The sequence below is a fragment of the Schistocerca cancellata genome, chromosome 4 (genome assembly GCF_023864275.1).
Source record: "Schistocerca cancellata isolate TAMUIC-IGC-003103 chromosome 4, iqSchCanc2.1, whole genome shotgun sequence".
NCBI lineage: Eukaryota > Metazoa > Arthropoda > Insecta > Orthoptera > Acrididae > Schistocerca > Schistocerca cancellata.
In genome coordinates, this window is record NC_064629.1 from 382,839,902 (window position 1) to 382,867,177 (window position 27,276).

The 27,276-nt window shown below is 43.5% G+C and overlaps 1 protein-coding gene across 1 annotated transcript in view; it reads right to left on the bottom strand.

Moving 5' to 3' along the window:
* LOC126184952 (zinc finger C4H2 domain-containing protein) overlaps window positions 1–27,276 on the bottom strand; it is a 151,814-nt gene that overhangs the window by 74,985 nt on the left and 49,553 nt on the right. Inside the window, exon 3 of the mRNA XM_049927628.1 lies at window positions 2,758–2,936. Within this exon, the coding sequence (XP_049783585.1) occupies window positions 2,758–2,936 (179 nt within the window). The remainder of the gene's footprint in view (window positions 1–2,757; window positions 2,937–27,276) is intronic.

Consider the following 27,276-nt stretch of genomic DNA (forward strand, 5'->3'; position numbering starts at 1 on the left):
AGATCTCAACACTGACGTCATCTCAGCACTTAGGAATGAAATTAACTTTGCCCCAGTAACACAGAGTTTCCCAATAAAATGAAAATTGATGTTGAACATACAGTGCGTGACTTGCCCAGTGAGAATGTGGACTATGTTTGTTGTGTAGGAGCAGAATCATTTGAAATCATACTACTGGCACCTAGTGTGCCTAGGCTTGAACACAATGCACTTTGCAGATTACAAAATGACTCCCTCATTGTGGTTCTGCCATTTGACATTGGCAGTGCACTGTAATTTGGGAACAAGCTGACTGTGAAGCACAAATCTGACTGATGCTTGAAGAGAATATCTATCAGCAATCTCTGCAGGACCCAATGCCAAGGATAATAATGAAGATGTCACAGCTTCTAATGCAGCTATTATTGGAAGATAATGATGTTAATCTCCACCCTCGGGGCTAGTCAACGTACACATCATCTGCCCAAAATATCATAGAAGGAATTAGCTTTCAGCCCATTAATATCACTGGGTCAACAACATTACATTGGCAAAAAATCTCTTCAGTGTTCCTATTCTGCATAGAGCTAATTGTGCATACCATATCACGTCATATCAAGAATATGGATGACTCCAGCAGCTGAATTGGAAGTGACACGTCAGCTATGATGAGGTCTCATTATTAGTGAGTGTTCCTATTAAAGACAATAAGGATATTCTCTGAGATTTCTTTGATACCACAACTGTCTGATTGGTTACAAAGATCTGGACTTTTTTTTTTTATATATATATATATATATATATGACTGACAGTGCTTTGAGCAAATGGAAAGTGTTTCAATGAAAAGTTCGTTAGCTTCATCCATACCAAAATGTATTATGAAGAAATTTGAGGATGTCACCTTGGGAACGGTTCTACGAGGGTAATCCCAAAAGTAAGGTCTCCTTTTAAGTACATAGACCTGTTTATTTCTACAATGGTTTACATCAGTTTACAGCTTGAACATTTAGCTATTTTTCGACATAGTCACCATTTCTGTCGATGCATTTTTGTAGATGCCTTGGCAGTTTTTGAATGCCCATGTCATATCAGCTCGCCGCCATGCTGTTCAGAAAGTTACGAACCTCTTTTCACCTCATTGTCGGAGCTGAATCGCTTTCCGGCCAAATGTTCTTTTAACCTAGGGAACAGGTGAAAGTCACTGGTGCCAAGTCAGGACTATACTGTGGGTGGGTGATTATGTTCCACAGAAACTGTTGCAGGAGAGCAACGGTTTGCCGAGCGATGTGTGGGCGAGTGTTGTCATGGAGAATGTGTATTGCCTGTTTGAGTTTACTTAGAGTCTCACAGTACCTGTCAGCATTATTTGTGGCCCCAGCTCTGACGGCGAGGTGAAAGAAGAGGTTCATAACCTTCACAACAGCATGGCGGTGAGCTGGTATGACATGGGCATACAAAAACTGCCACAGCGTCTACAAAAATGCATCGACAAAAATGGTGACTATGTCGAAAAATAGCTAAATGTTCAAGCTGTAAACTGATGTAAACCATTGTAGAAATAAACAGGTCAATGTACTTATAAAAAAATAAGAGACCTTACTTTTGGGATTCCCCTCATAATTTGACAAAATGAAAGCTATAAAAGGGCAGAGAGGAGACGTTGCACCACTGATGAGTTTATTGCAGTCAGCAGTGGTGGCATACTTCAAAATGTGCATGAACTAATTGTTTTCTTCAGTTGCTGATGATGTGGAAGAGGGCAGATGGATCATGCAGAAGCAATCTTGCTGTATCCTTGGTTTCACATAAGGCTTTGTCACAATTGGTCTGACTGCCATGTATTAATGCATCACATTTTAACACACGACATTAAAAATATCAAACCACTAAAGGAGCTTAAGTGTGAGGATACTCATTCTGACAGGCAATAGCACAAATGATTTGTGCACTCCATTTTGTCGTGGGTTGTGCATTGCTCATTATTACTCTTATCTTCAATTACAGGTCTCTCAACACTGTATGGATCAGCTATCCCTATGACCATACGTTAGTTCTGTTTCTGCAGAGAAACAGAGGAGTGGTGTAGGCTGGCTGCCCTGTGAGAAGGTGGCAGTGTTTGATCCCCTGAACCACACACACAGTCAAAATTGTTTGTTTACACTTGTGGTCGACTACTACACTACAGTGTCCACACTTACACCACTTGGAAAATAAGCCAAGCCAATGTGTTTCAACCAGGCCAAAGAAATAAATGCTGCTTTTCAAGAAGACCAATAAAAGATGAGTAGACAAAAGAATAAGAATAGTGAAGACCATTTTGGGAAAAAAAAAATGGTTGAAGTTTTTGCAGAAGCAAACATTCCACTTATTAGAGAGAATAAGAACGATTTATTCTCTTTTATTATTACTTTATCTCCAATCATTTCTTATGGGTATTTTGATCATCAGGCATATAGTGTGGCAATTTTTTAAATTTATATGCCTACTGATTTACAAAAAATGTGGGAATTTCAGCAAAAATACATGCTAATTTTGCTGAAAATGTCCCTATGGACAGGACCCAACAGGTGCTTATACCTATGCTCTCCTATGAAATCAGTTTCACCCTATACAATCTCTCATTTATAGAATGATGGAAAAAAAACACACACACACACACACACACACACACACACACACACACACACACTGCTCAGGATTCTTGCCACCATCAAGAACAGATACTATCACTTAAGAGAAACATAATTACTTAACAGAATTAGGCAAGTGTAACTTACTCAGGAGTAATTAAATCCCCTTCCTCTTCATGCAGTTCTGGTAGCCTTTCTAGGCCCAAATATTCACGCCTCATACGGTCAATTTCTAGTTTTAGAGGTCTATATTCTTCGTGAATTCGCTTTGCAGTGTCAAGCGCACGATTGCGGCACTCTTCAGACTGTTTTATGACGTTTTCCATCTGAAACAGAGTATTAGTGTCATGATAATTTTAAACGAATGTGATCCTGGAACTTATTTATGTGACTCATATGGCTGACATTTTTTAATGGGTTGCTATTTTCAGAAAGCAGATGTGGTCATCCTCTTTTATTGTAAACATATCTCGTGAAAATAAAGGCACCTTTAGTACTATGTCTTCAGTCTTTTCTTCATTCTTTCAATGACCACAGCATTCAGTATGGAAACTGCTTCAACAAATATACTTTTTAACTGCCCAATAGTTTACAACAATTCCAACATTTATAGAACTGACCCTACCAACCTGCATCCAGTATGATAGGGCAGATTCTGCAGGTTAAAACCCATGCTAAACTGAAGCTGTTGATCTTCACCTGCAGTCACAATCTGTAGTAACAGCAAAAGCCAGCTGTATCAATTTTTAAAGGCTGTACTTTTCTATCAACTCCACAAAGGCAGATGACAATACAGAGCTCAACTGCAGAGAAGTCAGAAGAATCGTCTTCGTGGCAGTGGAAGCAACACCATTAGTATCAGTAAACTAAAGATGACTTGTGCTGTCAAACTGGATAATCACTGAATCTACGTCAGAAGACATACCTGATCATCATCATCCCACAGTTCTAAGTGAAGTGTGATGACTAACAGAGTGGAGTCAGTTTTGCGTGAAAAATATTATTTCTAACAAACAAATAAACTTAAACTATACTAATACATGCACAAATTTAAGGTGTTTTGGTTTACTTCAAATACATGGAACAGGTGTACAGTGAGAACCAAAGTATTGTTCCAAGTGTGTATATGGACACTAAATCCTCAAGTGCAAAAACTCAACAAACATAAAACAAAATCAAAAATTTGAACCAACTATTGACTGGCTTCTTTTGCATGTTTATTGACATTAATTACTATTATCAACAATAATGCAATACCTCACAATCTACACTTCAGTAAAGTGATTTGATGAAAATTAATTTTAGTCACAGATTCCATGCAAAGGCCAGTACAAAAACTGCAAATTAGGGGTAACCAAAAATCATATAATCCTCAATACAGACAATAACTTCAATGCACAGTCTAGTAATCTGGAAAAAGTTTCTGAAGTTACTTTCCAATAAAAAAATCATGTAATTTGGGCACATGACAATACTGATATATTAGTCATGAGAAGCTAGTGTAGTTTAAAGTGATAATACAATACCAATTTCAACAAGCAACATGGATTAAAACATAATATTCCCTGATGACATCCTGTCAGAGAGACCAGTAGGAGGAAAGGTACAGACAAAACATTGGTTTTATTGTCAACAGATTACTGCCCTCACCACCATATTTGCACATACTTAGCTGTGAGATGACAGTCTGCAAGGAATTGCATGTTACTTTGCATTATGTTACCTCTACCAATTCTTGGCTGCCAAGTTGATTTGTTAGTTTCCTCAGATCTTCCCGTGACACAGTACACAGCTGGATGATAGATGTTTTCCCTACTGGGTGAGGCTGTCAAGTATATTTTGCATTAGTTCACATTTCTCTGTAATGATACTTCACTTGCCCCAGTGATTTGAGAATCGGATGCAATTATGCAATGTACAGTAAAAACATTTTACATTTTCCTGCTTTTCACATTCATTTTTGTTGTCCCAACAGAAGTCCTATTCTCTCAATACAGTGACTTCTCATTGTTAACAATTCCGTGTTACAACATTTCCTGCATTTTACATTTTCTCTGATGTTATCACGACCTTTAACATGGATTTTCAGATGGGTTTCTGCAGAAAGTACATCATATTCCTGCTCAAAGTCAACCTTGAAACAAAGCAGAAAAAAACAGATTATAAGTTATTGATCCCGCAATGTAGTATTAGCACAGTAAGCAAGAATTTCACTGTCGGCATGTTGCGTCATGGCCACCCGTGTTATAGGTTTGCAGAATTTGGAAGGTATGCCGAGTCACTGCACTAATGATAATCACAATATGACAATAGTGACTTTAGTAGCAACCTCCTCCCGCCCAATGTGTTGTATTACAACAGCTTTAATTAATTCCAGAGTCATTTATAGAAATAAACACCACTTTTGAAGACAGCTGTCTCTACAATGGGCTTTCACAAATCAATGTTACTTCTGAGTGCAATATTGCTAATCCATATTTGGTGCGCAGACTTACATTGGTTTAACATAATGCAAATGTACACTTTCCTCCTCAAGATTCTACATAACATGGCAACAATTTCCACCCACTTTCTCATCCAGAATGTCCCTGAACTGAGTAACCTCCTGGTATGCAACAAGCTTTAGATTTCGTGCAAACTTGTCTCTGGAAGAGCGTAGCGTTCCAAAGGATTGGAAAAGGGCACAGGTCATCCCCGTTTTCAAGAAGGGACGTCGAACAGATGAGCAGAACTATAGACCTATATCTCTAACGTCGATCAGTTGTAGAATTTTGGAACACGTATTGTGTTCGAGTATAATGACTTTTCTGGAGACTAGAAATCTACTCTGTAGGAATCAGCATGGGTTTCGAAAAAGACGGTCATGTGAAACCCAGCTCGCGCTATTCGTCCACGAGACTCAGAGGGCCATAGACACGGGTTCACAGGTAGATGCCGTGCTTCTTGACTTCCGAAAGGCATTCGATACAGTTCCCCACAGTCGTTTAATGAACAAAGTAAGAGCATATGGACTATCAGACCAATTGTGTGATTGGATTGAGGAGTTCCTAGATAACAGGACGCAGCATGTCATTCTCAATGGAGAGAAGTCTTCCGAAGTAAGAGTGATTTCAGGTGTGCCGCAGGGGAGTGTCATAGGACCGTTGCTATTCACAATATACATAAATGACCTGGTGGATGACATCGGAAGTTCACTGAGGCTTTTTGCAGATGATGCTGTGGTGTATCGAGAGGTTGTAACAATGGAAAATTGTACTGAAATGCAGGAGGATCTGCAGCGAATTGACGCATGGTGCAGGGAATGGCAATTGAATCTCAATGTAGACAAGTGTAATGTGCTGAGAATACACAGAAAGCTAGATCCTTTATCATTTAGCTACAAAATAGCAGGTCAGCAACTGGAAGCAGTTAATACCATAAATTATCTGGGAGTACGCATTAGGAGTGATTTAAAATGGAATGATCATATAATGTTGATCGTCGGTAAAGCAGATGCCAGACTGAGATTCATTGGAAGAATCCTAAGGAAATGCAATCCGAAAACAAAGGAAGTAGGTTACAGTACGCTTGTTCGCCCACTGCTTGAATACTGCTCAGCAGTGTGGGATCCGTACCAGATAGGGTTGATAGAAGAGAGAGAGAAGATCCAACGGAGAGCAGCGCGCTTCGTTACAGGATCATTTAGTAATCGCGAAAGCGTTACGGAGATGATAGATAAACTCCAGTGGAAGACTCTGCAGGAGAGACGCTCAGTAGCTCGGTACGGGCTTTTGTCAAAGTTTCGAGAACATACCTTCACCGAAGAGTCAAGCAGTATATTGCTCCCTCCTACGTATATGGTTTCATGAAAGACTTTTGCTTTCGTGTTTTATTTATACCATTGGCCACAATTGGAATGAAGAGGGAGGACCCTGCTCGCGTTTGTGTGTGTCAGTGCTCAGCCACTGCCTTTGTGATTGATGCTTTGTATAGTACAGAGAGAGATTAGAGCCCACACAGAGGCATACCGACAATCCTTCTTTCCACGAACAATACGAGACTGGAATAGAAGGGAGAACCGATAGAGGTACTCAAGGTACCCTCCGCCACACAGTCAGGTGGCTTGCGGAGTATGGATGTATATGTAGATGTAGATGTAGAACTTAAGTGTTTTAACCAATATTGTGTTACAAGTTTTATTTACCATAATTTTATAATGATTACTAATATGTCTCACAATAGAACAGCAATAATTTTTTAATGTGGTTTCATGAAAGACTTTTGCTTTCGTGTTTTATTTATACCATTGGCCACAATTGGAATGAAGAGGGAGGACCCTGCTCGCGTTTGTGTGTGTCAGTGCTCAGCCACTGCCTTTGTGATTGATGCTTTGTATAGTACAGAGAGAGAAGCAGATCTAATTGCTGTTAGAAAGAAACAAAAACAAGTAATTTTTTAGATTTTTTTAAACTGGCAAAATTAAAATGTTTTAATTTCATATTTTGAACAATATAAAGAGCATGACAATAAGAGTAATTTATCTCTTTTCACTTGTGTCTCCTAATGCTTTCCTTAAGCACCTGCACAAAACTAAGTATGAAACAATTGAATAAGCTCCCAGATGACTAGTGAAAAGTTGTTCAGTCAATTGGTTTAATGACTGTATGGTATGTAACTAACTGTAGTGTGGATGGTATTTAATAAGCCTGAAGCAGCATGAGAAGCCGATGCCTGGTTAATTGGAGACCCACCAGCTATAGTATAGAGGCTGGGAATAGTGCTGGTACTGAGGGGCCTTGTGGCCAGCATAATTCCTTGTACAACACATTCATCATTTAAAATAATATGGTCTAGTTGACCCATAAACCATGCACCCATAACTGAGTGGGGCCCAGTTCAAAACTAGCCGGCAGGCTTAGACTGCTCGTCGTAATGAATTATGACAAAGAAATTTTAAAATATTCATTTCTTTTATAGAATGTGACTTTAGGTCTACAAACTGTGGCAAATAAATAATGTGCAGACCGGAAACTCACATTCTTTAAAATCTAGAACAGTGTGTAACACAGCTGGGTGTAATAGCACAACAGTATTATTAAAATGGTGGACTGCTACTCACCATATAGCAGAGAGGAGTCACAGACAATCACAACAGACAGAATACTATACATGTGAGCTTTCCGCCAAAAGGTCTCCTTCTAATGTAGAAAAACATACATTCATGTAAGTACAACTCACACACACAACCACCCGCACACACATGACCATTGTCTCTGGTAACTAAGGCCGGACCAGGGGCCTTTTGGCCGAAAGCTCAAAGGTACAGCAGTCTTTTTGTTGTACCTGTCTATGATTCAACATCTCTATACAGCAAGTAGCAATTACCGTTTTCATCATATTGTGGTAAATACTTTTTTTTCTGCCATCTGTCCCATTTGTAACACATACCACAGTAATGGGGAAGGATTCATCTGCAACCTCAAATTTTCAGTCTCTCTTATGTACCTGGTAATGTCTAAATGCCTGTACATGTACCACACATATTTGAAGTATCCAAATTCTTATCCAAGGCATATTCTTCAAAACCTAGTTACTCGCTGTACAGTTCAGTTCATAGGCTGCTGATAACAGTGTAAATAGTTAATGTATAAACACTTCATTTAAAAAATATCCAATAATTAAAATTCATGAAACCATGTTCACTTGAAAATTCAACCATGCTAATAGTTATTTGTTTTCTGACTGACATACCTTATCTAAAAGCCCACATTTTCTTCTTTTTAAAGACCGTCTGAACTGTGACTTTTCAGGCTTTCCTGAACAGATCTGCTGCAAATACACTTCTGGGGTGGGAGAACATTGTGCAAGTCCCACAACATTTCATGGGAACAACTGCTTTACACCTTTAGATGGTGGTGGTTGCTGTGTTCACTGCTGCAAGATAACTGGTGACACCAGAGTAGTGATGCTAAAATTTATTGGGGATCAGGAGTAGGAATTACACATACATGGATAGGTACTCATAGTTGGATGAGAATAACTTTCCTAGTGCCCCTGCCAAAATGTAAAGAGGTTTTCTGTGGGTGCTAAATGGGCAATGACTGTCCTGTCAGACACTGCTGTGGTTAAAATCTGAATTGATTCTCTGCATTGTCATGGCTTCAGTCAGAAATTGGAGGTTCTTATTTCTCCTGTTTAAATTCAGTGACAGCCAGTTCTAGATTCCAGGCACTGTCAAGCTGAAATCCTGCATCCCTATCGCTAAGGTTACCTGCCACATGGCTGTACATGGCCCCTTTTTTAAAAAAGACAATCACAGAATGATGGCGCTGAGGATTAAACTTCAAACTTCACAGAACATGCGATGCCTCAGGTTCAACCAGGGTTCTGGTACAGCTGATTTGTCAAACTGGCTCAAGCTTGTACGTCGATGCCATCAGGCCCAACATTCTTGCATGGTGTGACATGACTGCTCAATATGAAACATTTTATACTGGCATGAGATGTTATATATGCCATGTTTTCTCAGGCCAATATCATCTATAACTAAACACAACAGGTTCTTCAAGTTTTTCAACGGACATTCATTTCTCACAGATCCTCTCAAATCTTTAAGACATGCCACCAAAATACTGCAGTAGTTGCCTATGTATCTTCAATTACACCCTTACAATGAACCCACTTTGATCAGACTGCATTACGTACCTTTTTTTTTTCCTTCAGAGTAATCATTTTGTTGGGGCATTGCTCTTAGGCATTGCAATCACCTGGCAGGCTGTTGGTATTTGAGACTGACATGCTTGCTCTATATACCATGACTAAGACACTACCCACACTGTACAATGTGATGATAGATTTTGGTCTGCAAATATAACTCTGCTCATAGTACACACTGTGTTCCACTGTTTTGTCAGCTTTTCTTCTAAAAATAACCAAGAAATGGTAGATGCCATCTTTTTCCATTTCCATGTGAACTAACTGAACATTTTAATGGAGAGAGTTCAGATGCATGAGAAATACAGCAAAAGGCTGGGGGATAATTCTCCGATGCAGAGGCTCGAGCAAAGTGCTTGGCAAAGTACTTGGCAATCGCGTTTGTGTCGGTACATAACTCGCCATTTATGTTAACATCGGGGACAGCTGTTGGGGCCTGGTACCTGAAAAGACGTTTAATCTTTGCCCAGACTTGGGAAGGTGGCATATGGCACCCAATGGTGAAAACGTATCTCTCACAACACTCCTCCTGTTGTGTGATAAGGTAGAAAACAGGGGCATGGAGCCGTTTAAAGGCTATGAGGTGCTCCAGCGAAGGGTGCCACTTCTGCCGCTGTAGAGCTCGCCAACTCTCCTTAATTGCTTCAGCAACTTCAGGCGACCATCAAGGGACTGCCTTACGCCTCGGGCACCCTAAAGAGTGAGGGATCACGCTTTCTGGGGCAGAAACAATTGTGCTAATCACCCACTCAACCATCAAATTGATGTCACTGTGTGGGGGAGATTCAGCGGTGACAGCAGAGGTGAACGTTCCCCAGTCTGCCTTGTTCAAAGCCCATCTGGGCAGGCGACCGTACGCCTGACATTGGGGCAGTGACAGGAAGATGGGGAAGTGGTCACTACCACACAGGTCGTCATGTGCTCTGCAGTGGATAGTTAGGAGAAGTTCTGGGCTGCAAATTGTTAAATCAATGGCCGAGTAACTACCATGAGCCACACTGACGTGTGGTGGCCCCAGTATTTAAGAGACAGAGGTCTAATTGTGACAGTTAAGTTTCAACATCTCTGCCTCAGCCAGTAAGCATGATACAATCTCACAAGGGGTTATGGGCATTAAAATCTCCCAGAAGTAGGAAAGGTTTAGGGAGTTGATCAATCAGTGCAGCTAATATATTCAGGGGGTACTGCAGCATCTAGAGGAAGATATACATTGCAGACAGTTATTTCGTGTGTCGTCCTTATTCTGACAGCCACAGCTTCAAGATGGGTTTGATGGGGCACATGTTCACTACAGACCGAGTTTAGGACATAAACGCAAACCCCACTTGACACTCGATTATAGTCGCTACAGTTCCTGTAATATCCCTTATAGCCGCCGAGGGCAGGGGTCTGCATTGCTGGGAACCAGGTTTCCTGGAGGGCAATGCAGATAGCAGGTATAAAGCTGAACAGTTTCCACTGGAGGATGACTTTGTGAGACTGGGAAGGCATGGAACATTCAATGAGGCAGTTTACGCCTCAGAGTCACCTGCTGCGACCGATTTATTGCCCGAGCAGTCTATATCCATTGTGCCTGAGGGTCTGGCGAGTTCTAGGTCCTCAGCGGACGTCAAAATCTCCACCCCATCCTCAGCAGCAGAGCTTGTAGGTAGCAGTGGTGTGGGTGCCACTGCAATTTCCTTGATCTTAGCAGTTTTGTTTTTGGACTTCACTCGCTGTTGCTTTGGTTTCCCTGGCTGGGAGGGCTTCACTGGCTCAGTCTCCTGGACTGAGAATGAGTATGAAGCCCTACAACCTGCTGCTTTTGGGCTCTTCAGCCACTGGCGGGTGTCGTCTTTCCCACTCGAAGAAACCTGGGAAGGGAGTGACCCAAGAGACCCCTTTGTAGCGAGAGAAGCGAAAGAAGACTTATGCTTCTCTGGCTTAGAAGTGGGGACGGATGTCCCAGATGGTTGGAGGGGGGGGGGGGGGGTGTTGCTCCTGAAGTAGGTGGAGCAGGAGCAACAGGGAAGGAAATGCCCCCCACCATCAAGGGGTCAGGTGTAGTCTTTCTGCTCTGAGAAGTGACCTGGGTTGGCGGAGCTGATGGTGCCAGAACTGTTGTAGCGGCGGCGTACGACAATGTCATATGTACAGGATGCAGGCATTCAATTTTTCTCTTAGCCTCAGTGTAGGTCAGTCTGTCCAGGGTCTTGTACTCTATGATTTTCCTTTCTTTCTGGAGAATCCTGCAGTCAGGTGAGCAAGGCAAATGGTGCTCTCTGCAGTTGACACAGATGGGAGGCGGGGCACATGGAGTATTGGGATGTGAGGGGCCTCCGCAATCTCAGCATGTGATGCTGGAAGTACTGCGGGAAGACATATGGCCAAACTTCAAGCACTTAAAGCACCGCATCGGGGGAGGGATAGAGGGCTTTATGTCACACTGGTAGACCATCACCTTGACCTTCTCGGGCAATGTATCACCCTCAAAGGCCAAGATGAAGGCACCAGTGGCAACCTGATTATCCTTCGGACACCGGTGGATATGCCGGACGAAATGTACACCTCATTGCTCTAAATTGGCGCGCAGCTCATTGTCAGACTGCAAAAGAAGGTCCCTGTGAAATGTGATACCCTGGAGCATATTTAAGCTCTTATTGGGCATGATGGAAACAGAAACATCCCCCAGCTTGTCACAGGTGAGGAGTGCCCGTGACTAGGCAGAAGATGCTGTCTTTATCAAGACTGACCCAGATCTCATTTTGGACAAGCCCTTCACCTCCCCAAACTTGTCCTTTAAATGCTCAACAAAAAAACTAAGTTTAACTAAGTTTTCATCGTCATGAAAGAGTCCCCATCAGCTTTCGAACATACAAAGTACTGGGGTGAATAAGATCCACTGCCATCCTTAGCCTGACGTTCCTCCCATGGTGTGGCCAGGGAGGGGAGTGATTTGGGGTCGTACTTCTGTGCATTGAATAGAGCTCATGATCGCTTAGAGACTGCTGGTGTTTCACCACCAGCAAGAGATGATGGACTACGCTTCATCGCATGTCATCCGCCCTGATGTCGCCCACTCCGACCAGGGGCCCTCCCCACAGGCGACACACAGCCGCAGCAAAGGCCACCTGGCAGGACAGCCATTGCCGAGAGTTCCGATGCCCCAAGGGGATGGGCATCTACCCCTTGGCATACATGGGGAAGTAACAGCGCAGGCATCAGCAGAGCGATCCCTATGTGGTCAGGGGGCTACAACCAACAGGGTACATGGCGGCCCCACCACAACGGACTGGCTACCGTGCTGGATATCAGGTGCGAAGAGGTTCATAGTAATCATCGACGTAGAAATTGACACTGCATAGTGCATGGTGGAAAATGCAGCCAGGAAGGTGTCCTCGCCCAAGAGATGGAGAATGGGCAGGACTGCAATGGGACAGTGAGAAAGTGGGCTAAAGATCTCAATGCACGATGGACATGATACACCTTGTAAGGTGCCCTTCCCCAATTGGCTCACTCTTTGGGAAAATTTTGAAGAATGGAGGTCAAACCCTACAGGGGACCATTACATAAAGGCCGAAACATGTGAAACTCCTTTTAGCTGCCTCGTACGACAGGCAGGAATATCTCTTGCCTATTCTACCCCTGGACCCGGGTTTCCTGAATCAAGAATTAAGAAGTGTATTTGCTTTTCTTAAAACTTTAGAGATTTCTTTATTAATTTTTTTCTTTTTCAAATGTTCAATTCTTATTATATAATCTTTTCGATAACCACAAGCCACAGTATTGCAGCATGATTTCTCCGTTTCAAAAAATGAATAATTTTACTAGAATAACATGTTAGTTAACAAAATATTACAATTAGCAGATTTAAGTTTCTGGAAAATTCTTGGCAGACTTCTATGAATCCCAGGGATAACACTGTGCACCCAAAATTCTGCTACATAAAACAGTACCTATCAGTTTTGCCATTTGAAGAATATCCAATTTATTAATAAACAACATAGCCCCATACTTTATATATGTAGTAACTATCATTCCTGCCTCTTGCTGACTGCAGGTAGGACGTGCCCTTTCGTTGCAATTTGACACTGAGGAGGAGAGGGTGGTGAGCCCATTGCTCTGGCTGCCTTTTACCCCCAGGCAAGATGACCAAGACTGAATTTGATAGCATACTGAGGGGATTTGGGGCCATCCTGGAGTGACTACAATGAGGAAACAATGCCTGCTTTTATGCAGGACCTCCAGAACTGCAGTCTAGCACTCCACCTACTAGACTAAAATGGGAACTATGAAAAATATAGTACTGATCTGTATGTTACAAATTTGAAGTTCAGAATCCAAAACCTGATCACTCCCAAAAAGGATAAGGAAAACAAACTGTACATACTCAGAATCTAGTTCAATTGTGTAGTGAAAAGTTATTTAAATTTACTCATAAAAACTAGTAACTGGACGCCGAGAGAAGATGTCTTCTGTCATATCAGTTAAGTCATGTCAGTAATACTACAAGTATCCCTTCACAATGAACAAAAATTAAAAAATGAATGTGAACAGTTAAAATGGACAAACAGGATACTCAGCTGAGTATTAAACTATTTTTACGGTGCATTTCACAGATTTCTAGTTGACAGTTTCAACTGACTGACTATTGTGGCAGTGGTGGAATAAAACATGGAAACATTATCAAGAAACACTCGAGATGATTTCTTACACTACACTATTAATAACTGTTGTAAAGACAATACCACTTAAAACTCCATCCTGAGAACTATTGTTCTTTCTTTCAAAGAAAGTCACACAGGACAAAGTCAACTACATATTTAAAATAATGTGGGGATAGGGAGGACTGTAGAAACCTGGGAAAATATGCTCAAATGCACCATTCACAGAAATTTCCAAGATATTGATCTTCCAAGTGGTATCAAAAGAATACCATCAACAAAGAAAATACTTTTTGGGATATGTTGGCTTCTTGTATAATCACCTTCATGAGGGCGACACTCCAATAACTACTTGGTCATGTATAGGTTTCAGAAGAAAGATTAAAAGAGCATTTCTTCAGTAGTCAGGTAACTCTCTTTACCACATTAACACAAAAAGAGTGAGGACTCCCACCACTGACAAACACAATGATACTAGATAACTAGATCTTGACTGGCAGTGAAAATTACACTGAAAACGTTCTGCTATTGTTTGGGCTATGTCTCTAGATAGGAGACTTCCGTCTTATATTACAGCAACATCTGTGCACCTCTGCTTCTTCCTGAAATGTACCAATGGTGTATCAAATACCTATACTCTTAGTGGAACAACTTATGGAGCAGAGAATGTAGCCATTATATTTAATCATTGTGACATTTTGCCCTCACCACCCAAAACTCTGCGAGATTCTCTGCAGTTTATCTGCATTTGATCCTAAAGCTGAGCCACATGCTTGCTTCTGATTGCAGAGCATGATTCATCACTCCCCTAGAAGACTGTCTTCATAGTTCATCTGAATCCTGCGAGATAAGTGCCTCAGAAGCTGGGTAGATCATGTTCACAATATGATCCACCTACTCTGTATGCTACCATGATGCTCTAAAAGAGGAAGCTGACCCTATAGTATACCCATAGCCATGCTGAACATCCATTTGAGTGGCTTGTTTTCAGGCATTTCTATGTCTGACATAGACACATGGTCACTAAAGTGCAAGTTACTGATTACTTCTCACTGAGAAGAATGTGCAAGGGCTAGAGAGCACATTGTGAGATCATTAGCAAAAAACAATGTTCTAGAAGTTCTTAAGTACATGTCCTGCCCCATTTCAGGAGATGCATATGGTGATGAAATGATCACCAAAGTAGATTATTTGTATCAAAATTATCACACAGGAGCATTTTTGGTGGAATTGCATGATGAGATCTGCGAGAGTTACTCTGCCTATAGTTTTGTGAGGGGGCATTTGAACACGTAGTTACCCTACGATGCACATATACTGATGCAGCGACTGCTTGCAAGGGGTGGGATAAATGAGTAGTAGTATACAGTCTTGATTATATGATAATCCATTTTCAGGCTCTCACCCTACTGGGGTTGCTGTCATTGTGGAGGGAATAACTCATTAGCAAATGGGGTGTAAACTTCTTTAAAAAGTGACTTGTCAGCGATTAGTTCCTTATCTGTAAAAATGATTTAGGAGACAATCTGAGCAGCCATCTTAGACTGTTTTCAGATGATGCTGTTGTCTGTCTAGTAGTCATCAGAAGATCAAAACCAATTGCAAAACAATTCAGATAAGATATCCATATGGTACAAAAATTGGCAATTAATGCTAAATAATGAAAGGTGTGAGATCATCCAGGTGAGTGCTAAAAGGAATCCAGTAAATGTAACACGATGAATAAATCAAGCCTAAAGGCCATAAATTCAACTACATACCTAGGAATAAGAATTACGAGCAACTTAAATTGGAAAGCACACAGAGAAAATACAGGAAGGTGAACCAAAGATTGCCTTTTATTGGCAGAACACTTACAAGAGGCAACAGATGTACTAAAGAGACTGTCTATGCTACACTTGTCTGCCCTGTTCTGGAGCACAGTTCTGAAACCTACAACTCCCCTTTCTCCATGTGGGGGCTCGAATGGGCACTGACAGATTCGTCACACTGCACTTGGTCACAACCAAATCCAGTACTACATGCTACACTTGTCTGCCCTGTTTTGGAGCACTACTGCACGGCATGGGGTTATTACCAGATACGAAGAACTGAGTACATCAAGAAAATTCAAACAAGGGCAGCACATTTTGTATTATTGAGAAATAGTGAAGAGTGTGTCACAGACATGATACAGGATTTGGGGTGGACATAATTAAAACAAAGGCGTTTCTTGCTGTGGCAAAATCTCCTCAGGAAATTTCCATCACCAACTTTCTTCCTCAAATGTAAAAATGTTTTGTTGATGTTGACCTACACTGGGAGAAATGATTATAAAAAAAAATTACAAGAAATTTTGCATTCACACGGAAAGATGTGTGTGTTCGTTTTTCTCTGCACGCTCTTCAAGAGTGGAATGACATTATAATTATTGTCAAGGTGGTTTGCTGAATCCTCTGCCAAGCACTTAAGTGTGATTTGCAGAGTAGCCATGTAGCTGTAGACATAGACATCGATGTAGATCCTGTCTGTGTGGCTGGAAGAAGGTGTAAAATGACCAAATTGTTGACTTTACTAGACACAGCTTATTGTCTGTCACTACTAGCCACCTTTCTTCCCACCCACATACGACTTTACCTCAACAGTGAGGTGATAGCGATATAATGTAGGGGACTAAATACTAAATTATCTGAATATCTTAACATGCCTCTTTGGCTGCTGCATCTGCCATTTTGTTTCCCTCAATACCAATGTGCCCTGATACCCTGATACCACCTCAATCAGCCTTTGTAAGTGGAGAAGGGAGTCCTGGAAATGCTGGAATACTTTATCTGCTGAGTAAAAGTGTTGCAGAGAGTCAAAGGTACTGAATTTTCACAGCTGCAGCACCTCACAGCCAAGGGTACTCCCTGTTTAACCATATCTGTGAATAGAGCTAACAGTTGTGGTTCTCATTTAAAATGTCAAAAACAGTGTTAAAACCAGAGACAGCACTGCAGCTTCTCTTGTATTACAATAATTCTAAAATTACTCTTGGTCTCTGTACTAACCAGGGTGGAAGACAGTTCCAACCCTGGATTTGGGTGTGCATTGGCCCAGCATTAAGTTACTTAAGCTCATGCCTGATGTGGATCCCAAATAACCATGTTGCTCAGGGATTGTTTGAGAAAAGGTGTTCCATAGGTGGACAAGCACCAGTAAGGTACGCTGATGGAATGGGAACAGCAGATATACAACATGTTTAATGCTCCACAAGGAGTTGCCGACAGATGGTGAATGGCAGCTCCCCAACCTTAGTACACAGACTGGATATGGGACTGGGTCACACAAGCTTCTGTGGTCAGCATGATCCCCTCATGGTGGATAGTGTCAATGATCTTTATATAAAGTCTCACTGATTCATAAAAAATGCATTCAGTCAAGCCATGATCTTACGAAAGCCCTATAAAAATGAGGCCGATGTAACCAGTCCACTCACCAAGACCTGTGGCTATGGCACAGAGAGATATCTGAGCAGATCAGAAATCTAACACCGGGAGAATGTCTCATCTGCTCCAGCGATCACAAGACCGCATATAATTCTGCATCAAAAATGGTATATTCTGTAGGCAGTCTGACCTTGAGGGCACGATCCAGGAAAACGACAGTGCAACCAACACAGTTCCCCTGCTTAGACCCATCTGTAAAAACAGCTACATGGTCATGGTCCTCAGATAAAATATCAGAGAACATCACATTAAAAACAGAAGCAGGAATGCTCTCTCTCCTGTACCGTACAAAACCTAAAATCACTCTGGACCTCTCCAGTAACCAGGGTAGCAGGCGGTTAAAAACCTGGATTTGGGGTCATACTGGCTCCACGCACAGTGACTCCAGCAAACGCTGCACACAGATACCAAATGGCATTGTGGCTTGTGGAAGGTTGGAAAAAAGGCGTTCCAGAGGTGGACTTGCTCACCTGACGCACCATGAGGAGCTGGCACTGCATGGTAAGTGGCAGTTCCCCTGCCTCAACACAGTTGCTAGGTATGCGACTGGTCCGATAAACACCTGTAGCCAGCTAAATCCCCTCATGATGGCCAGCGTCAATGATATACATGTAAGAGGGCCTCGCTGACCCTTACACCATGCAACCATAGTCCAGCTGCAAACACACAAAAGCTGGATAAAACTGAAGGAGACGTGCCCTGTCCGCTCCCCAAGACCTATGGCTAAGGCACTTTATGGTGTTCACTGCCTTCAGGGTTCTGGCTCTCAGGTCTCACAGGTGTGGTAACCAAGACCATCTGGAGTCCTCTAACCGCCGCACTGTAAACTGCAACTGACTGCTCGCCATTGCAACAGTGGAGGAGGTACAGAAAACAGCAAAACTGTCTACAAATAAGGAGCACTGTACAGGACTTCTTACCATAGCTGTGATACTGTTGATGGCTATGGCAAAGAGGGTAACACTTAGAACACTGCCCTGAGGAACACCACTCTCCTGCTCAAATCGATCAGACAGTGTGTCACCAACTTGGGTCCTAAAAAACTGCTGAGGCAGGAAAGACCATAGAAAGTTGTGGAGGTGGCCACCATAACCCCATTGATACAGTTGTGTGAGAATACAGTGTCTCCAAGTAGTGTTGCATGCCTTACTTATATGTAAGAATATGCCAATACAGTGATGCTTACGGAGGAAAGCCTGCTGAATAGCCACCTCTAGGAGGGTCAGATTGTCAACTGTGGACCAAACTCTTCGGAATCCACAAGAGTTGCCTGATCTCTAACAACCAGACCAGACGACGGACAACCACTCGCTCCAGGGTCTTTCCTACACAGCTTGTTAAGGCAATACTCCGATAACTACTGGGACATAGGCAGTCCTTTTCTGGTTTGAGGAGAAGGATCAGAATTGCCTCCCTCCACGAGTTGGGGAAGTTGCCTGTCTGCCATATTAGATTAAAACATTCGACGAGGATTTTCTTTGATACCACTGGCAAATGTCAAAGCATGTAGTACTGGATTTGGTTGTGACCAAGTGCAGTGTGACGAATCTCAGTCAGTGCCCATTCGAGCCCCCACATGGAGAAAGGGGAGTTGTAGGTTTCAGAACTGTTGTACCTGAAGTCGCATGATAGTGACAAAATGCCAGATCCTGGATTGTATTGGCAGAAGTTTGTGCAAAATGTTCGGCCAGCATCTGAGCAATGTCTCTGGGTGTTGTTTGGAGGCACTCCCGTTCCAGCATTGCCGATATCGGTAAACAGCTGCGTTTACCAGAAATCCTCTGGATGGCTTCCCATACTTCTACAGAAGAAGTGGAACGATTGATGGAGTCCAGGAATGCTAGCCATGACCTTTTCTTACTCTCCCCAATGACACGTCAAGCCTTGGCCCTCGCAATTCAAAAGGCCATAAGGTTGTCTGCTGTCAGTTGGTATTTAAATGTTGAAGAGCAGAACACCTTTACTGGATCGCAGAGTGGCACTTAAGTGTCCACCAAGGTACTGGTCGCCTCCTAAGATGATCTGAGGAATGGGATGGAGAAGTTAGCAGCACAATGGATCACTAGTATGATGTGGTCCACTCATCCTTGGACACTGTCGCAGTGTTTGAACACAGCAAGCTGACAAACACGTCCAGTTAGCACTGCTGACCATCCATTTTGGGGGCTTAACTTCAGGTGGTGAGCCATTTAGTAGGTGAAGGCGGATTGGGAAGTGGTCACTGGAATGAAGGTCATCAATGACCTCCCACTGAACAGAGTCGGTGAGGGCAGGAGAACAGAAAGAGAAGTTGATGGCTGAGAATGACCCAGTAGCAGATAAATGTGAGTGAGTACCCATGTTGAGGATGCACAGCTCATGAGACATCATAAGGCTGCCCCCCCCCCCCCCCCCCCCCCCGCCACCCCCGTTTTTGAACTGAGGAGGCGAAGCACTTTAAGAGCAATGGGGAGTGGAGTGGCCGCCTGAATCCAAGTCATCTAACTTCATGACATCCTCATCAGTCAGATGGGAAAGAATAATGTCTGACGGCACTCAGGACAGCTTTTGACCTGAACATTGTGAGCCTTTCCCTGCACCCTGTCCCTTCAAGGATGAGGGGGGGGGAAAGGGGTGTTGAGAGGCACTCTGCTGTTCTTGTACCTTCTGGATGCTCTCTGTGGAACTGTTGTTGGTCTTTACTGGTGCAGCTGCCTGGATTGCTTTGTCCATACTCTTTTTCCCTTGACATGTACACGTACAAGTACAGGTGCTTGTGGTGGATACAGGCACACTAGGCGTCATCTGTGTCAAAGTGTCTGCCTTGGGAATAGGTTTCTGCACCATGGAAGAATATGAGGTGGCAAAGACGGGGTTTTGTCGCATTATATTCTTTTTTGGCTTCGGCATAGGGAATCTGCTTTGTCACTTGTATCTCCTGTATTTTGCATTCTTCACCAAAAAAAAGGGCAGCCTCAGCTCCATACTGAGCGGTTTCTAGAGCAGTAGATGCAGATCGCCAGAGACGGGCAGCGAGTCCCAGCATCATGAGCTACTTTTCTGCAGTTCCCTCAGATCGCTTCACCTCCACAACTCATGGTTGTATGGCCGAAATGCTGGCATTTATAGCACTACATATGGTTTGGAATGTAAGGCCGAACATTAGGTTGAAGGATCCCCACCACAAGATGTTCAGGCAGTGTCGGAGAATTGAATGTGATGATGAAAGTGGCAGTCTTTTCAGTTACTTAGTTATTCCTGTGTGTTTGTTGCTCCAATCGACTATTCCCTGGGATATCCATTCTTGCTTCAGTTTTCCTATGTCCATGTTCATGATATCTTGACATGTGACAATGCTCTTACTGGAGCTGAGAAAGGTGTGCATCTCAACAATATCACAGTCACCCAGTTTCTGTGATTTCTTAAGAAGGTCTACCTGCTTTGACCTGTTAGTTTCGACCAACAATTAGCAATTACGCAATCGTTTCATAGATGTTAATGTTCCATCAAGGCCTTCCAAACCCTTCTGGATATAAAAGGGGGACACTTTCAAATGTTCTCTCCTTCCTCTTTATCACGAGAAACACATTGTTATTCATGACTCCATGAGCCCTGTTACTGCAGTCCAAAGTATTCTTACTATCAGGAGGACTGGCCCCTATCATTCTTTTTGATGAATGGGTGTGAATACTCCCAGGCAGTATAACCTCCCTGCTGGGAGGAGAAGAAGAATTCCAGGATTCAATCTCCATCCCAGGAGCAGCTAGGGAAATAAGGGTCCACTCAGACAGAGCCCCGTGTGCCTGAATAAGCCTTATACAACTGAGGTGGGGCAGGTTCCCCAGAGGTTGCCTGCTAACGACTGTTCCATCTCAACAGCCATGCATCCCCTAAGTGCACAGCACACCTTGAGATTGAGATTTTTTTAATAGAGGTTTACCCCATTCTCGCGATCAGGGCAGTCAAGCCAAGATTCCCATTCTCTGAGACACACAACAATCCACCGCCACACAGTGGTCACTGAAGCCTGCCCAGAGCTTATGGTGACGGGGGACTGGCAGCATTACCAGTCCCCAGCTCAAGAACCCCGGGGTTGTCAAGCCTGTACCCAGCAAATCAGTGCCAAGTTGTTTTGGATTAAAAATGTGGTCCATATACACCGGAGTCTCTAAAATTTAGACTGGTGCCCCTCGTATGCAAGTCAGGTAAATTAAAATCACGAACACTTATCTGCAGAAAATGTGAAACCTGTCTTTGCAGCCCTCTCCTCCAACTTCTTCATTTTAAGATGTGATTGACTACTCAAGTTACAGCATAGGAGAAGGAACATAAAAATGCAAAACTGTCCACAAATAAGGAGCATTGCATAAGACTCCTTACTGCAGATGTTATACTGAATTTTGCTATGGCAAAGAGGGCTACACTTTAAACACTTTCTTGCTCAAAACCATCTGACAGCATGTCACCAACTCAATAACAAAAATGGCATTGTGATAGGAATGATTGGATGGGAGGTGGCCATAAAAGCCCCAGTGGTGAAGCTGTCCTACAGTATTGTGCCTCTAAGCTGTATTGTATGTCTTCCTGATCTCAGAGAACATCACTATACAATGTTGTTTAAGTAGGTAAGCTTGCTAGAGAGCCGCCTCTAGCAGAGTCAGATTGTCAACAGTGAATGAATGTCTCCTAAAATGAGGCTAAGGACTGGCTAAGGAGCTGCACGGCCTCACAATTAGACAAGATCATGGTTGACCATTCTCCATTCCATTGTCTTTCCTACACAACTCAAAGTGATGCTCCAGTAACTACTGGGACATGTTTGGTCCTTTCCTGGTTTGAGAAGAGCTACAAAAGTTGGCTTCTTTCATGAGATGGGGAACTGTCCTGTCTGTCATATTTAATTAACACATTCTTGGAGGGTTTCCTTTGACATTGTCGCAAATTTCACCAGATGCAGTATTTGATTTCTTGCGACTAGGCATAATATCACGAGATTCAGACAGTGCTGAATCCAGCTCGACATGGGAAAGGGCAGTTGTATGACTAAGAATTGTTGGATCTGAAGTCCAACTCACCCCTCTCCATGGTCACACATTAGCAGCAGAATGCTGAATTCTGGCTGGCAGTAGCAGTAGTCATTGCAAAATCCTCTGTTACTGTATGGACTATGTCTTCAGGCATTGTTTGGAGTCACTCCTGCTTTAGTACCACTGATAACTGACAGAATTTACCAGAAATCCTCCTGATGATTTCCCATGATTTTGTGGAACAATTGGAGCAATTGACAGAGTTCAGGAATGCTTGCCATGAACTTTTCTTGTTCTCCTGGGTTACGTGCCAAGTTTTGGCTTTTGCTGCTCAATAAGGTGTTGGGTGGCACTTAAACTATCACAGAACTGCATGTTCACCTAAGATTGCCGAGCAGCAATCAGTCGACCAAGGTACAGGCTGCCTTCTAATACTACCTGAGAACTCTGGGTAAGTGAGCAGCAAGGTGGATCACATGTTTAATGTGGTGCACACATTCCTGTATGCTGCCTCAGTGTTCAAAGCACAGCCAGGTGGCTGAACAGCAGCATCCATCCTGACAACTTCCTTTCAAGTATTGCTCCACCTGGTAGGTGGATTTGGGGTGAAAAATTGTCACTGGAATGAAAGTCACTGGGTCACTGGTAACTTTCCACTAAGCAGAACTACAAGGACTGGAGAGTGGAAAGAGAGGTTTATGGCTAAGAATGACCCAGTAGTAATGCTGAAATGAGCAGTGTTGCCTGTGTTGAAGCTACACAGCTCGTGACACACCATAATACTCTCCAGAGCTCTACCTCTGGGGCAAGTAGGATTTGGTGCCCACAATACCTTATGGGCATTGAAGTCTCTCAGTAGGAGAAATAGTCAAGATTGGGGTGAGTGGGGGGGGGGGGGGGGGGGGTTCCTTCAAGATCTGTAAGATCCTCATAATCTACAGCTCCTTGTGGTGCTCAGAATCTACTGTGGTGGTAAATGCAGATGGTAGATGGTGTTCCTTTGACCCACATGAATTTCAATTGTATCTGCTTGAACATCAGTAATGAGGAGCAGAGCAGAGAAGTGGTGTATTTTATTTACAAACAAAGCCACCTGTCCTTTGGTCTCCCCCGATTCAGGTCATCCTTGGGGTGAAGGGTATGGCTTCGTAGAATAAGAGAGTATGTTTAAAATTTTCACAAGGGACAGTCCTGCACTAGGAGTTTCACTTTCTTCACATGTGTCCTGAACCCACTGACGTTCCACTGTAGTAAGAGAGCCTTTTTATCTACGAGGTTTTTCTTTCGCCTTGTCTCTGGCAGAGTGGCAAGCCTGTCAGTGGCGAGCTTAGTCAGGGAGCTAGATGGTTGACAAACAGATTTCATATTCAATTGTCTCCACATTAAAATCCTTAGAACACCAGACTGAAAATGAGATATACATGGTCTGAGAGTTTGACTGGTTTTCTTCTGTGGTTGATGCTTCCTGTCAATTTGTTTGCTAGAGGAGACTTTGGAGGAATGTTTGTGGCAGTGGTAGTAACTGCTCTGGCCTGTTTACCAGAGTCTGCCTGTTGACGAGCCAGATGATATACAATGTCAGCAAGCGTAGACCTTCTGATGTTCTCGGGGATCTATAGGCTTCGTACTGACAGCACCATTGCAACTGTACTTACAAATGTACATATTATAGCTATGAACTATTTGGGTAGCGGCATCACATTTCTGAATAGGTTTTTTGATAACTGAAGCTAATGAAGTAGTGAAAGTGGGAGGTTGCATTGCTTTATAAATATTTTTGGCCTTTTGTTTTTAACCAAAATATCTTCCTTTGATTGACTGATTAATTAACTGAGAGGGTTTTCGGGACCAAATGTCAAGGTCATCAGTCCTGCGATTCCGAAGTGAGTTGCTGAACAAAGAGGGTCTGCTAAAAGCATACGGATCCAGTCGAGGGAGTCAAATTATAAAATAATAAACATTAAACACACACAGTAAAGGCATAAAAGGTGAGGCCAAATCTAAAAACTGGAAGAAAGGTGGATGCTGTCATGGAGTCAGAGACTGAGAAGACTGTAAAAGAAGCCCCAACCACAACCAACCTGCCCCTGCTCCAAGACTAAATGAGAACTTTATTTATCTGGAAATAAAAACCACTTTCATGGAGGAAACAGAGGATCAGTTCAACCATACGTGGATCATCTGCTAATATTAAATTTAAGGAATCGGGAAGGCTATACTTAATACGAAGAACCAAAAGAAGGGGACATTCCACCAATATGAGATACCATCATCTGGCTCCCCAACCACATCGTGGGGGTGGGTCATTATGTAGGAGGAAACAATGGGTGAGCCGGGTGTGACCAATGCGTAAACGGCATAAAATAGTGGACTCCTTCAAAGAGGAGGAGAAAGAAGAGCGCCAAACTGCAGTAGACTCCTTGATTGTGGGGAGTTTTTTACTACGAGCAGTAACGCTCCAGATGGCATTCCACTTTTGGCCAAAGACAGATCAGACATAGATCCACATATCCGCAGCTGGAATCATGAAAGAAAATGGGGGGGGGGGAGGGGGGGGATACATATCTGCTTCTCTAGCCAAATAGTCTGCCAGTTCATTCCCTGAGATGCCCACATGACTTAGGGCCCAGAGAAAGATGAGTGAACAGGCAGCACTCAAGGGCACAGAGAAGGTCGTGGACAGCAGAGGCCAAAGGGTGACATTTGATGGCCTGCAGGCTGCTCATGGAGTCTGAACAAATTAAAACACTGTGAAGCGAGGCCTCAGAAACAAAAAGGAGGGCCCTGTGAATGGCTAGAAGCTCTGCTGTGAACACGCTACATGGTCCCAGCAATAAATGGTGCTCGAAGCCAGTAGGAGATGTGAAAGCGTATCCCGCCTTATCAATAGACTTAGAACCATCAGTGTAAAAGATGGTGGTCTCCTGCAACTCTGCAAGGATGGCAGAGACAAGGCGTCGGAAAACCATAGGAATGACAAAGACCTTAGGACCCTGGAATAGATCAGTCCTAATCTGTGGTCTACGTACCATCCAAGGGGGGAGTATGGGAGGAAAGACACAGCTGCAGTCCAGTGAGTGGAAATGGAGATCCCGACAGGGGGAAGTGAGACGCATGCCAATCGGCAATCCCAGCCATGGGCGGGTGTTAGGAGGGAGACATCCCTCATTGGCGAAGAGCACAGGGTACAGAGGATGGTCAGGGAGTTGGCAAAGGCAATTGCGTAAGAAACGAGGAGTTCGATCCATGAGATGTGTACATGGGGAATCCCCACTTCTATGAGGAGACCATCAACAAGATTAGTGCGAAAGGCACCAATAGCCAGACACACCCCACAATGATGGACAGGGCCAAGGAGCTGCTGAACAGTAAACCTGACTACCAGAGTGGACAATACCAGAGCGTGGTATAGATGGAGAAGAGTGGAATGGTCTGCACCCCAAGATGTGTGGGCCAGGAGGCGGAGAGCATTAAGCTTCCGCATACACGTAGTCTTTAGGTGGCGAATGTGGGGCAGCCATGTCAGCTTGTTATCCAAACTATAGCCCAAGAGACGGGACTGCTACAACATCAAGGACGGGACTGCTACAACATTGAGGAGCTAGTTGCCTAAATAAAGTTCTGGATCGGGACGTACTGTGGGTCAACAACAAAAATGCCATGGTAACCAGAGGCCCAAAGAGGTCGCAAGCCCATTGATGGCAATGAGGAAGACAATGACACTTAAAACAGAACTCTATGGGATACCATTCTCCTGAATCTGAGGGGCTCTGAGTGAAGTGCCAACTTGAACCCGGAAGAGCCGGTAAGATAAAAACTCGCGGATAATAAACAGAAGGGGACCATGGAAGTCCCAGTCATGGAGGGTAACTAAATTGTGATGGCACCAAGCCATGTCATATGCCTTATGTAGGTAAAAGAAGACCACGACAAGGTGCCGGCGGTGAGTAAAAGCCTGTCGGATTGCCGATTCCAATCTGACTGAATGGTCAGTAGCAGATCACCCCACCCGGAAGCCACACTGATACGGGGACAAAAGGCCCCGAGATTCAAGTACCCAACATAGTGTGAAGTTGACCATTCTTTTGAGCAGTTTACAAAGTACATTCGTCAGGCTAATTGGGCAGTATCTGTCGAGAGATGTTGGGTTTTTCCTGGGCTTAAGGACAGGGATAACTATACTGTCTAACCATTGTGACAAAAAGCACCTGTGAGCCAAATGTGGTTGAAGACATTGAGGAGCTGTTGCCTCTGGGCTACGTCCAAGTGTTGGCTCATCTGGTTGTGGATGGAATCTGAGCCTGGGGCTGTATTTTGTGAAGAGCTAAGAGCCTGCACCAATTCCCATTCAGCGAAGGGTACATTATAGGGCTCAACATGGTGCTGGATGAAACAGAGGGGAGGATCAGTTCAACTCTGTGTTTCTGCCGGAGAAAGGTAGTAGGGTATTAAGAGGACGACAATGCCATTGCAAAGTGTGTCACGAGGTTTTCTGCAAGGACCAATGGATCAGTGCACAGAGCACCTTGGAGGTTCAAACCCTGGAAAGTTGACTATCACTGGGGGCCCAGAAGGCTATGGAGCTTTGACCAAACCTGCAATGAAGAGGCTTCTGTCCCCAGGGAGGAAACATAGTGCTCCCAGCATTCCGTTTTACTTCGCTTAATCAGGTAACAACCCTTAGCATGGAGGCACTTCAAAGTGAGGAGGGCAGTCTGTGAAGGGTGTTGCTTAAATCACTGCAGGGCCCGTCGGCAGTCCTGGACAGCGACTGCAACATCCTTGGTTCACCATGGTACCAGCCAATGATGAGAGGGACCTGTGGATAGTGGTACAGCAGTACCAGCAGCATGAACA